General features: G+C 32.7%; 1 protein-coding gene across 1 annotated transcript in view; it reads right to left on the bottom strand.

Moving 5' to 3' along the window:
- rab26 (RAB26, member RAS oncogene family) overlaps nt 1-12,339 on the bottom strand; it is a 91,069-nt gene that overhangs the window by 49,830 nt on the left and 28,900 nt on the right. The window contains exon 3 of the mRNA XM_016440838.1: nt 2,832-2,873. Coding sequence (XP_016296324.1) covers nt 2,832-2,873 — 42 coding nt within the window. The remainder of the gene's footprint in view (nt 1-2,831; nt 2,874-12,339) is intronic.

Consider the following 12,339-nt stretch of genomic DNA (forward strand, 5'->3'; position numbering starts at 1 on the left):
CTCTCGCCTATCCTCTATGGTTTCATCCTCACTTCCTTCAACCTCTCAGTTTTCAGCACTGGACACAAACAGTGCTTCTGACACTCTCTGCTCCACTCGAACATCTTGCTTAGACAACTTTTGCCCCCTTTTCATCCAGACCAGCATGTACTACCCCCTCTGCCCCTGGCTGTCCCGATGTTCACCGTGAACATCGCTCTAGACTCAGGGCTGCAGAGAGGAAATGGCGCAAATCAAAAAACTCGACCGACCTTAGTGTGTATCAGTCACTTCTTTCTTCCTTCTCTGCAAATGTCTCCACTGCTAAAACAACATACTACCACAACAAAATTAACAACTGTTCTGACTCTCGCACACTTTACAAAACTTTCTCTTTTCTTCTCTGTCCTCCTCCCCTCCTCCTTCATCAACTCTTACAGCTGATGACTTTGCAATATTCTTCATAAATAAAACAAGAAACATCAATGACCAATTCTCCACACTACAAAACCCTCTCTAAATCCAGCACTTTTAGAAAACTACAGACCGTTATGCCTTTTTCCGTTCACTGCAAAGACACTTGAGCAACTCTCTATGTTCCTTGCACAGAACAGCCTCCTGGACAACAACCAATCTGGCTTCAAAAGCGGCCACTCGACTGAGACTGCCCTGCTCTCGGTTACTGAAGCCCTGAAACTGGCAAAAGCAGCTTCCAAATCCTCAGTACTCGTCTTGCTGGATCTGCCTGCTGCTTCTGACACAGTTAACCACCATATCCTCCTGTCCACCTTCATAAAGATGGGCATCTCAGAAAAACACACAGCTTTTGGCTTCTAAAGCATTAATTGATGGACTGGAGTGGTGTGGAGTACTTTGGATTATTGTGATGTTTTTATCAGCTGTTTGGACTCTCATTCTGACAGCACCCATTCACTGCAAAGGATCCATTGCTGAGCAACTGATGGAATACATTTCTCCAAATCTGATGAAGAAATAAACTCATCTACATCTTGGATGGCCCGAGGGTGAGCACATAATAGTTCATTAATAATAGTTCACTAAAAATAGCTCTTTAATGGCATCACTGTGAAAACCCTCTTTTGGAATCTATATGTTTAATAGTACAACACTAGCAACCTAAAGGTCATGGGTTTGATCCCCGGGGTATGTAAAACTGATAGAAATTAATGCCTTGAATGCAATGTAAATCGCTTCAGATAAAACTGTCTGCCAAATGCATAAATTTAAATGTTAATTTTTTACATTTTAAATAAATAAAAATAACAACACAATGGTGACTCTCTGAAGCCAATATGAAGTGTGAACTTATGAATAAAAACGAGTGATTTCATTTTTAAATCGGATGCCGACTCTGTCTACGCTTCTGCGTCTCAGAAATCCAAACTTGTCAAGACACATATTACATATTACATACATATTTTCCAAAGTTTATGTTTTAAACATTTTGAGAAAGAAAAACATGCTTTTGTGTCTCAAACTCAAGCACGTTGCACACAATAAGAGCAATTTCTAAAACAAACAGAGTCACCAAAGAAAAAAAACAAACTGTTTTACATCTGATTCAAACAGAGTCTCTTTTCTAGGCTTATTTTTACATAAATAATTTATTATTTTTTTTTTTTTTAAGTATTTTGGGGTGAACTATCACTTTAAAAACGAGATTCATGCACAGCCTCAGTAATGAGGTCCAATCTTGATGTGTGAAAACACGGATTCACAACGTAAACATGTGGGAAGATTAGTTTCGCTTTAAGATGTTTGCACATTTGACCTGACACAGCGTTTTTAATAATCCCTATCGACATTAATTCACCTATCAACCACTCACCCTGTTCAACGGTCCACAATAATTACACTGATGACCTTAAAAACCATCTACTGTAATGCTATTCTCTGATTATGCGTGCAGGTGAGCGGGTTATCAAGCTGTCTGTCTGGTTAAATCAAACACGCAGTCGAGTCTGTGTGTTTCCATTCACTAGTGCGAGGCATGCGGCTAATGGAGCGTTAAAGATTAATGACAGCCTCGTTAAACTCTCATTAGAGCTGATCCTCGAGATGCGCGTTCATTGTTTACTTAGTCGATATTAGCCAGAGGGAGCGAAGCAACATGGGAACATCCAAATGTATCACCTTAGTATTTAAAACAGCACAGATAATTGGAGTTGCTTTGAAATGAGGTAATTAAATCATCTAATTACTCAAGAGTTTATTGAGATGATACAAATGCCCACAGATGGTATCAAATTTAAAAGCTTGTTATATTAAAAGTATGAGCTTTAGTAACTGATTTCATTCGTATTATTCACAGTACTTTACAAAAAGTTAAAATGGTACATGTTTGTATGAGATATTACATTTAAAGCTTATAGAAAAGGCCAGCTTAGACAAGCCAGAAGATTCTGTTCTAAGTTGACCAATTTGTTTGGATCTCCTGATTCAGACCAGACCACTTTTCCACTAAAGGAAGCGTTATTATGGAATGGAATTGTATTTTAGTTAAAAACGTCTTGATGGATTTGTTTCTTACAAACATGCAGCTTTTGGCTTCTCAAGACGTTAACTGATGGACTGGAGTGGATTACTTGTGGATTATTGTGATGTTTTTATCAGCTGTTTGGACTCTCATTCTGACGGCACCCATTCACTGCAGAGCATCCATTGGTGAGCAAGTGATGCAATGCTACATTTCTCCAAATCTGATGAAGAAACAAACTCATCTACATCTTGGATGGCCTGAAGGTGAGGACATTTTTGGCAAATGTTCATTTTTAGGTGAACTATTCCTTTAAGCTATCATTAAAAAGTTGCATGCAGAAAATGATGCTCACCTGTAGTTTAACTCTCACACCATCAATGTTCAGAACCTTATTCTGCAATAAAAGAGAAAAGAAAGATCAGTCTTGCAAGTCATGGATTTGAACAGCTCCCTGCTGATGCCTCATTAGCGTTTAACTTTGGGTCACTGAGCACAAGCGGTTCTGCTTTCCTGGAAAGCACTGCAGATCCATCATGCTTTGAAGGTGAGATGTCAGCAGACAGTGTGGACCTTCCGACTTTGAACTTTTATTAAATCTCCAGAGATGCTACTGCCATGTTACACAGCTCTGTTTGGCTTCAATATGAAAGTCCCAAAATAGGTCTTTACTTCTGTGAGCACTGAGCAGTATATACGAGTGTTCATTTAAAAATAAATATTAAATATTTGTATTCAAATTAATATTTGTATTCATCAAGGACACATTAAACTGACCAAACGTGACAGTAAAGACATTTATAACATTACAAAAGATTTAAAAGATTTAAACTTTTATTACATATGTTGAATATAGGATTTTAAGTTGCATGTATAGCTATTTTAAAACCTAAATTTAAATCTCAGCAACAACCAAAACAGAAAAACATAATTATTTGTGACATACATTTTATCACACGCTTACTTTTTGGATGTGTTGTTTGCAAAATGAAAATGCATTAGCAGTAAATCTTTTCATTTCTTAGAAATTCATTTTTCAATAAGTTCACTGTTTACTTTACATTCTCTGACAGATTTTCCCAGCGCACACTGCAAAAGACTCAACTAATCGATTATCAAATTCGGTGGCATTTATTTTAATGATCAGTTTATCCATTAGTTGTTGCATCTTTAATGAGCATTAACAGAAACCTTTGAATTTCACGTACTAGCATCTTTCTAGCAACAAAACCTGTGGAAAAATGCCACCATGATGGGCATCATTTCCTCCTGTCACGCTTTAATTGAGTAAAGGTCTGTTTATAGGCCTTCTGGGAGCTGATCTTAATCTAAGCGGATGCACATCCTAATGAGTGTGAATAGTACATGCTCTCATTAAACCATCACTGTCACACCTAATGATGAGTGAGAAAATGAACAGCAGCGTGTTTAAACACACACCAACATTGCACAAACACACGAAGAGTTGTTTGCTGTCAGCAGTTTACTGACTCATTGAGATCAAGGCTAATAAAGTCATGGCAGGTCTGTTTTATTTCCCTTACTGTTTCTTCCTCTGTTGTAGCTGTAGAGGACGGCAGGTTTTTCTGCTTGAGTAGTGCTAAAACCATTAAAAACAATAGCTAACAACTGCGCTGTCATCTTCCGCACCAAGGACAAACTCCTGGCACGTCTTGACATCAAACCGCTGCACTCTCAGCGTGGAGCACATGCTAAATTGGAAGGTGTGACACTTTCCTAAAAAAGCTCTGTTTTGGTCTCTCTCTGCTAAAGCAGCGGGCCGTCAGGACTCGGGTCAGTACAGCTGTCATTGCATCAGAATATGACGGTAGTTGCTGGTGATGCATGATAATAAACCTGCTGTCACACCCAGCAGCAGAAACTCACATGACACACCGAGAAAGTTTAATTCAGGAACAAACCAGAACAACATGACAGAAGTGAGAAGCAATACGCCACACATTACAGTGATTTAACATGGTTAAGAGAGGACGCACTACGCATCAAACAAAACAGTAGTAACAGTAAAAAAAATGCCTATAAAATTATGGTTAAAAAATAAAATAAAATAAAATGCCAATATTAAAATTATATAGGACTACTGTTTTGTCATAATAAATTATATACAGTGGGTACGGAAAGTATTCAGACCCCCTTAAATTTTTCACTCTTTGTTATATTGCAGCCATTTGCTAAAATCATTTAAGTTAATTTTTTTTCCTCATTAATGTACACACAGCACCCCATAGGGGTCTGAATACTTTCCGTACCCACTGTAAATATATAAACAACATAGAAATACAATAATAATACAATAATAATAATAAAGATTACATATAATGCATTCAAATTGTATGTTTAATTAATATACATATTGCATAGATAGGTCTACTATTTTGTCTACATAAATTATACATATTTATATATAAATTAAAATGACACAACCTACTATTTACACCAAAAAGTATGCCTATACAATTTAAATTTACTATCTAATTTATTAATTTATTATCTGTGTGTCTGTGTGTGTGTGTGTAGAGCAAAATGATGACACAGGAGTTGAATAAAAATTCATTTGTGACAATTATTGACACAAAATTAAAATTAAAACTATGTAATATTACAATTCTGGCTGATATGATAAAACAACAATTATGTTCATGTTATGGCCAAAAAAATCAGTATACATCCAATATTAAAATGATATAGTACAGTTAAGTAGGAGTACTTGCATGGCTCATTAATATACAAAATATATAATATCAATATATAATAGCATGGCTCATGGTTACAGGTGTATCATTTTGCAATGGCCTCAAACTCATATCACCCGATTATACCAGAGTCAGAACTCTGCGTTTTATAATTCATCACAGTCCTACTCTGACTTCATGTGATAATAAGCTGATGCTTAGTACAGGTGGAGGTCAGATTCACTGTGCTTCTTCTCTCTCGGTGATGGTGATGATGCTCAAGGTGTGCATTGTTCAGGAAGAGGGTCTCTGGGCACTCGTTAGTTTGGGTCATAAAAAGGGAGGACAGAAATCAAGAGACTCAGTGAACACCTACACTTCTGCCGTCTGAGTCTGAGAGCCATTACATCCGCTTATGTTAGACTCTGGATTCACTGTGTCATCAGATCCGCAGAGAAACGGCCACAGCCTTTGTGAGAACCGAGTTGTAAACGAGCAGTTTTTAGACCAGAAGTGTGATTAAACCCGGCGACAGGAAAGCAGACCCACATTATAAACAGTCTCCAGAGAAAAACGCCAACAGAACGAGGATCTGATTTAATTTCCGCTCTTTTGAAATTAAGCACACGAGTGGATTTCGATTATTCATCAGCATTATTATTAGATCCAAAACGATGTTACTGCCAAAATCTCAAAAGTGTTGAATTATTAAAAAATAGAATCCTAATTTTTGACTGAATAAATTAATTATTATATACACACACATACATATTTAAAAAAAAAAAACATTATATATATATACAGTGGGTACGGAAAGTATTCAGACCCCCTTAAATTTTTCACTCTTTGTTATATTGCAGCCATTTGCTAAAATCATTTGTTAATTTTTTTTCCTCATTAATGTACACACTTAACATTTTTAAATGTTTGAATATTCATCTGCATGATTCTTATATTCAAAGCGGAGCACAAGCAGCGTATGCTGTTACACACATCTGTGCATGTTTACATTGAGAAGAATCGGCCTAATGAATCGAATTAAGTCACACAGGAGCGTTTGTGTCAGTGTGTGTCTGTAGGGAAGCTTCAGTCGATCACACGTCTCTCAGCAGGTGACACTATATTCAATCCTGACAGCTTCACCAGCAGCATTGAAAGGCTCATTTATTTAATGATAGTTTTGCCTCTTCCTGTCATCAGACAGGTTGATTGATTGAATAAATGAGAGCTGTTCTGACAAAACATCATCGTGAAAGCAGACTGATACAAACACAGGGATGCTGCGCTACACTGATGGATTGATACAAGTGAACTTATTCCACACTCTTGTAGTCTATTATACTATTATTTTTCTTCGCTACATTATCATCACATATGTATTTCTGATTTACCCACACTACAAGACACTCAAAAACTAAAGTCTTAATCATTCATGTATATTACAATTAGGGTTGAAAATATCCGGTAAGTTTCCGGAAACTTTCCAAAAATCCCTGGAATATTCCAAAAAATCCTGGAAAGTTTCCAAAAGTTCTGAAATGTTTCAGAAATTTACTAGAAATTTTCCACCTTTTTGCAACCCTAATTACAACTAAACATATATTATTTTGTACATATAAATTAATAAACATATAATTTATTAAGGCAAAACAGTATGTTTTTTATGTTATGTCCAAAACCAATAAAATTACATTGGCCTACTATTTTGTCTTAATAATGTACATATATATTTTATTAAATATATACTATTTTGTCTAATTTAGTTTTTAATGAATGTATACTATTTTGCCTCAGGGTTATTACAGTATAGTTAACTAAAACTAAAACCATAATAATATTTTTGTTACTTTAAATAAAATAAAATTATAAAATATAAAAAACCTTATTTTATTTCAGATATTTTTCAAGGCAACATTTCTAATTTTCATTTAGTTTAACTTGATGTACTAAAATAACTAAAAATAATAATAATAAAAAAACTATATAGACATATTTAAAAGCAACAATAACTAATAAAAATGACAAAAGCACAACAAAACTACTAAAATGTTAACTAAAATTAACATGAAAGCAAAAAATGTTAAAAATAAAATGTTATTAAAAACATTTAAAAAAAATACTATCTCAGTAATACTAAAATAACACTGTTTTGCCACCAATTTTGTCTAAATAAATGATAAAACTAAATCATAAATATATATAATTTATTTGGGAAAAAAAAGGTAGGCAAAGAAAAATGCAGCTCAGGTTCAAGTGCATACATCAAACTAACCCTCATATACACGATTAATGTCACTGAATTATATTCAATAGCCCATTATCCACAGCACAATAATGTTCATCTTTAGAAAGGTGAAAAAATCCATTAAATGAAGAAGGTCTTGATCATATATTTAAATGCCCCACATATAATGATAATGAGTCTGTTAAGGGTAAAGGATTTATAGACTCACTGAGACGGATTCATTCATGGATAAAAAGCCTTATATAATCAGAAATGCTAAGTGACCTTACACTGCAGAAAATATCCCACTCTAAAAAAACTCACAAACTTCAGTTCAGCTACAGCTTTACATTTTAAGTATATTTAAATTGGCCGTAATTTCAACTCACATTTTACAGTTCACTTAAAAACAATGTTGAAAATGTTTCAATTATTCTGAGGTAATGTAATAAGATATGTTGCCATGACTTTTATCATTTTTTAAATTCTAATCATATAGTTGTACACTATTTTTCAAAACAAAACAAAGATTACTATATTTTACAACAAAATATTAGTTCAGTTGTTCAAAATTTCATGTTCAGTTCAGTGTGTTACTTGCCAATTCTTTCTAATTGTTTCTGAAATTTACTGGTAATTGTTTCTACAACCTTTTTTTAGTGTGCAACTCTACAATTTTTTTTTCAATTAATTTTAATTATATTAAACTGACTTTAAAAATCGTGCTGAATCGTATATAACTTACAAAAAAGTTGAAATTGGTTCAGTTATTTTGAAGTAAAATAATGGAAAAACGTAAGTTGTATGTTTTGTTTTTGTTTAGAGTATGTTTTGTTATGTTTTACAATTACACGTTTTGCAAATGTTTAAGTGAATTAAACTGATTGATATATACACACACATATATATATATATACTGTATTACCTTTATTTGACCCTCTAACTCTAGCACTTTCTATTCTATTTTAATTCTACTTTATCTAAGTTTTTTAGCAATTATTTGTGAAATTTACTAGCAATTTCTGAGTGAAAGAAAGTCATTTCAACACATTCTGCCTGTTAACTTTAATTATATTAAAGACTTCTACAAAACCGGGTTAAATCGTGTGATTAAATAAAAAAATGCTGAAATTATTTTGAGTTCAAGTAATGGAAATGCATATGTTGCCATGCCTTTTCTTCTGATATTTAGTGTGCACTAGGTCCAGAATGATGTTGGCTTTCCTGAGACGCTGAGGATGAGCATCACACGTCACACTGACATTACAGCTGCAGGAGGCAGAGAGCAGCTCAACACTCTCCTGATTTAATTACCATCAGACACCTGGGCTTCCCAGCGGCAGACACACACATATACACAGTTTATGCAGCTCCGCTTCAGCCCGTCATACATTTCAGGCAAACTAGCCCTCATACGCACATATTTCACTGTAGCTTATACAGTAGGATCTCTGCAGGGATTCTTTTCTCATAATTTTACTCTTGCATGCAGCAGTGTAATATGAGTATCACTCAGATACTATTATAGTTTTTATTTATATTTTGAATTAGTTTTCATTTTAATTTTAGTCTTTCTCGTATCTTTTAAAGTAATTTTGATGTGTATTTTTTGTAAGGTTTTTTTAGATGTCTTTACAAGTAGTATTACGAATTTTTTTAATTGTAGTAATTTTAGTACAAGTTCAATGAAAATGAGAAATGATGCCTTGGCAATTAGCTAAAATAAAATAAGTATTATTATTATTACTTCAGTTTAAGTTTATTTTTTTCAAGTAACAAAAATGTCACATGATGCAGGGGTGTTATTTTAGTATCACTGAGATATTAATCGTTTTTAATTCATATTTAAATAATATTAATTATTGTTTTTAAATTTGCTATTTTATATTAATTAATAAATAATTTCTTATTTGACATATTCTGCTTTCATTCTAAATTTAATTAAAGTTTTAGCCATTTTTTTTAGTGTTTATCATTTTTATTCGTTTTTTTAATATGTCTATATAGTTTTTATTAATTTTATATTTTAGTTTTAGTTACTTTATTGCAAGTAAAACTAAACAAAAATGAAAAATGTTACCTTGGCAACTAGCTGAAAGTTTTTTTATATTTATTGCAGCAGTGCTATTTTAGTATTGTTAATATACTATTCTAATTATGAATATTTTAAATTAGTTTCTATTTACTATTTTTATTTTTTTAGAAATAAATTCTAGTTCAGGTTTATTTATTTTGTTGTGCTTTTGGCATTTTCATTAAAATTATCCTTTCTATTTAGATTCTTTTGTATTTTAAATATGTCTAGTTTTTAGATTTATTTATTTTAATTAAACTAAATGAAAATGAGAAATGTTTCCATTCCAATTAGCTGAAATAAAATAAGTTTAATACATTTTAAAATAATGTTTTTAATATTTTATTCCATTTAGTTAACATTTACTTTAATTCAAGTAACAAAGTGTCTATAGTTTTTAGATTTATTTATTTTAATTCAACTAAATGAAAATGAGAAATGTTTCCATTCCAATTAGCTGAAATAAAATAAGTTTAATATATTTTAAAATAATGTTTTTAATATTTTATTCCATTTAGTTAACATTTAGTTTAATTCAAGTAACAAAACCTTGTTATGGTTTAGTTTTAGTTGCCTATAATACCCCTGTCTTGCGTCTCTCTGTCTCTCTGTGGAGGTGAGCAGGTTTAAAGCTCCTCTTTGAAGAATGAAGTGGTAACGAGAGTCTCAAACTCTGAAAGCTCAAGCTGTAATTTCACTTCATTCTCTAAAGCAACAATCACAGCAGTTTTTCAGCATTTTTGGTCTTTCTTCTTTCAGGTTTTTCCTGTGTCTGATTATTAGTCCTGCCTTTAATTTATTTAAAGTGCACCTATTATGGGTAATGAAAGGTTCATATTTTGGTTTTGGGAGTGCCCAACAACAGGTTGACATGCATGCAAGGTCACAAAACACTTTTATTGTCTTATAATACGCATTTATTTTTACCTTATTTGCTCAAAGACTCCCAAACGATTCGTTTAACGATTCATTTTTCCAAACCCCTCCTTTGCGTGACACTAATCTGTGGGGATTGGTCTCATTTTCATGGCATCTCGCCTGTAATGCCTGATAAAGCAGTGTTTGTGAGCGCAGTGCTGCTTTGTGTACAGCGTTACCGGGGAAACCGCTGTTTTTAACGCTACAAAAGCGGCACCTAGTGGCAAAGAATGAATTTGCATTTTCATTCAGACCAATGGGAAAAGACCAAGTGGGTGGGCAATATGCAAATGTTTCATGTTGACGTCAACATGGGATTCGTTTTAAAAACGACTTGTTTCAATGAATCAGAGTCGACTCTTTCTTTTGAGAGACAATAACTTTATACACGGTGCACTTTCAGATTTAAAACTTTGCAGGATGTTTTCATTCACTTAGAGCTGCGTTACACACTGCATGAAAGGTCATTTTCAGAAATACATAATAGGGGCACTTTAATCTTGAAGACAAGTCAATTTGCTGAAGCCCTATCATTCTCATTCTTTTTCCATCTGTTTTGGGAGACTATTTGGGCTGGATTATACATTTTTAATATTCTCAACAATTTGCTGGTAATACCAAGTTAAGCAACATCATGAATATCGCAATGCATGTAATGTGCTTTTCATTTGCCCATTAAATTTCCATAAGAGCATGTCATTACACTAGTTTTGTGACTCATGAGCGTGCGATCGCATTTTAATGGTATTAATTTTAATAGTGTCTCGGGTTTAAAACAGTTAAGAGTTGGTAAGTTTATTGGTAAGAAAATTAGTTCAATTCATTTGAATCACTCAAAATAATGTATGGGTTCAGTAAGACTTTTTTTCATCTTCAGTAAGCTTTTTAAAGTCTCTTATATTTACTTATTTATTTTATCAAATATATTTTTAAATTATTTTATTAAAATTATTCAATATTGTGAAATACTATTCCAGTTCAAATTTGAATCAATTTTACTTTTTTCTGTAATGGCTAAGCTGAATTTTCAGAGGCTATTATTCCAGTCTTCAGTTTTCTTTTTTATTACGTTTATTTCTTTATTTTAATCTATTTACATCATCTGTACATGAAAAAATACACTGAAAAATAGCAACAGAACAGTGTGACTCATCAATCTTTCATTTGACTCATAGTTCATATGAAGATCTTTGAGCATTAATGGGTTAAGCGCTTTGTTCCAGTTTTTCTTAAGTCTTCAGCATATCCTGGTCATCTGTTGAGTAACATTCGTTTGGCAGAGTCTAAACGAGAGGACGGGTCTGTGATCTGAGCTTCACCCAAGATGCTTCAAAGCTCAGCCTGAGAAGATGAACAGATGCCTGACCGACACAGACAAACACAGCTAGAGGGACAATCTTCCACACATCTTTTATATATGTTTAAAAAAAACACATTGCTATAATGTCTTCAGATGTTTCACTAAATGATTTGTCTGTAATTCCAGCAGCAATATTTCAGTACAATTAAGATGCTAATAGCATTTTTAGATTCTTAGATTTGTGTCTATATATATATATATATATCAGAGAATTTAAAAAAATTATCTACAAAATTGTATAATTATATAAATACATACAATGTCACTATTTATTAAAGACACTCTGATTAAAGCTGATTGAAAAATATTCTTATTAAAAAGTATTAATTCATACATTTTACTGAGAATATCAGAGAAGTTTAAATGTGTGATTTCCAGGCATATAATTAATGAATTTTAAAAAATCATGTAAAATACTGATAAATGTCATATGGGGTCAATAATAATTTAAAATGTATAATAATTTATAATAATATGTAAATTATAATATGACATTCTTTTTCAAATATATCTATTTTATTTGAACATCTTTTTCATTAAACCTATTTTTAAAGTAATTTCTTTTACACACACACACACACACTCTCTCTCACA

This window comes from Sinocyclocheilus anshuiensis, unplaced genomic scaffold (assembly GCF_001515605.1).
Source record: "Sinocyclocheilus anshuiensis isolate Anshui unplaced genomic scaffold, SAMN03320099.WGS_v1.1 scaffold454, whole genome shotgun sequence".
NCBI classification, from domain to species: Eukaryota; Metazoa; Chordata; class Actinopteri; order Cypriniformes; family Cyprinidae; genus Sinocyclocheilus; species Sinocyclocheilus anshuiensis.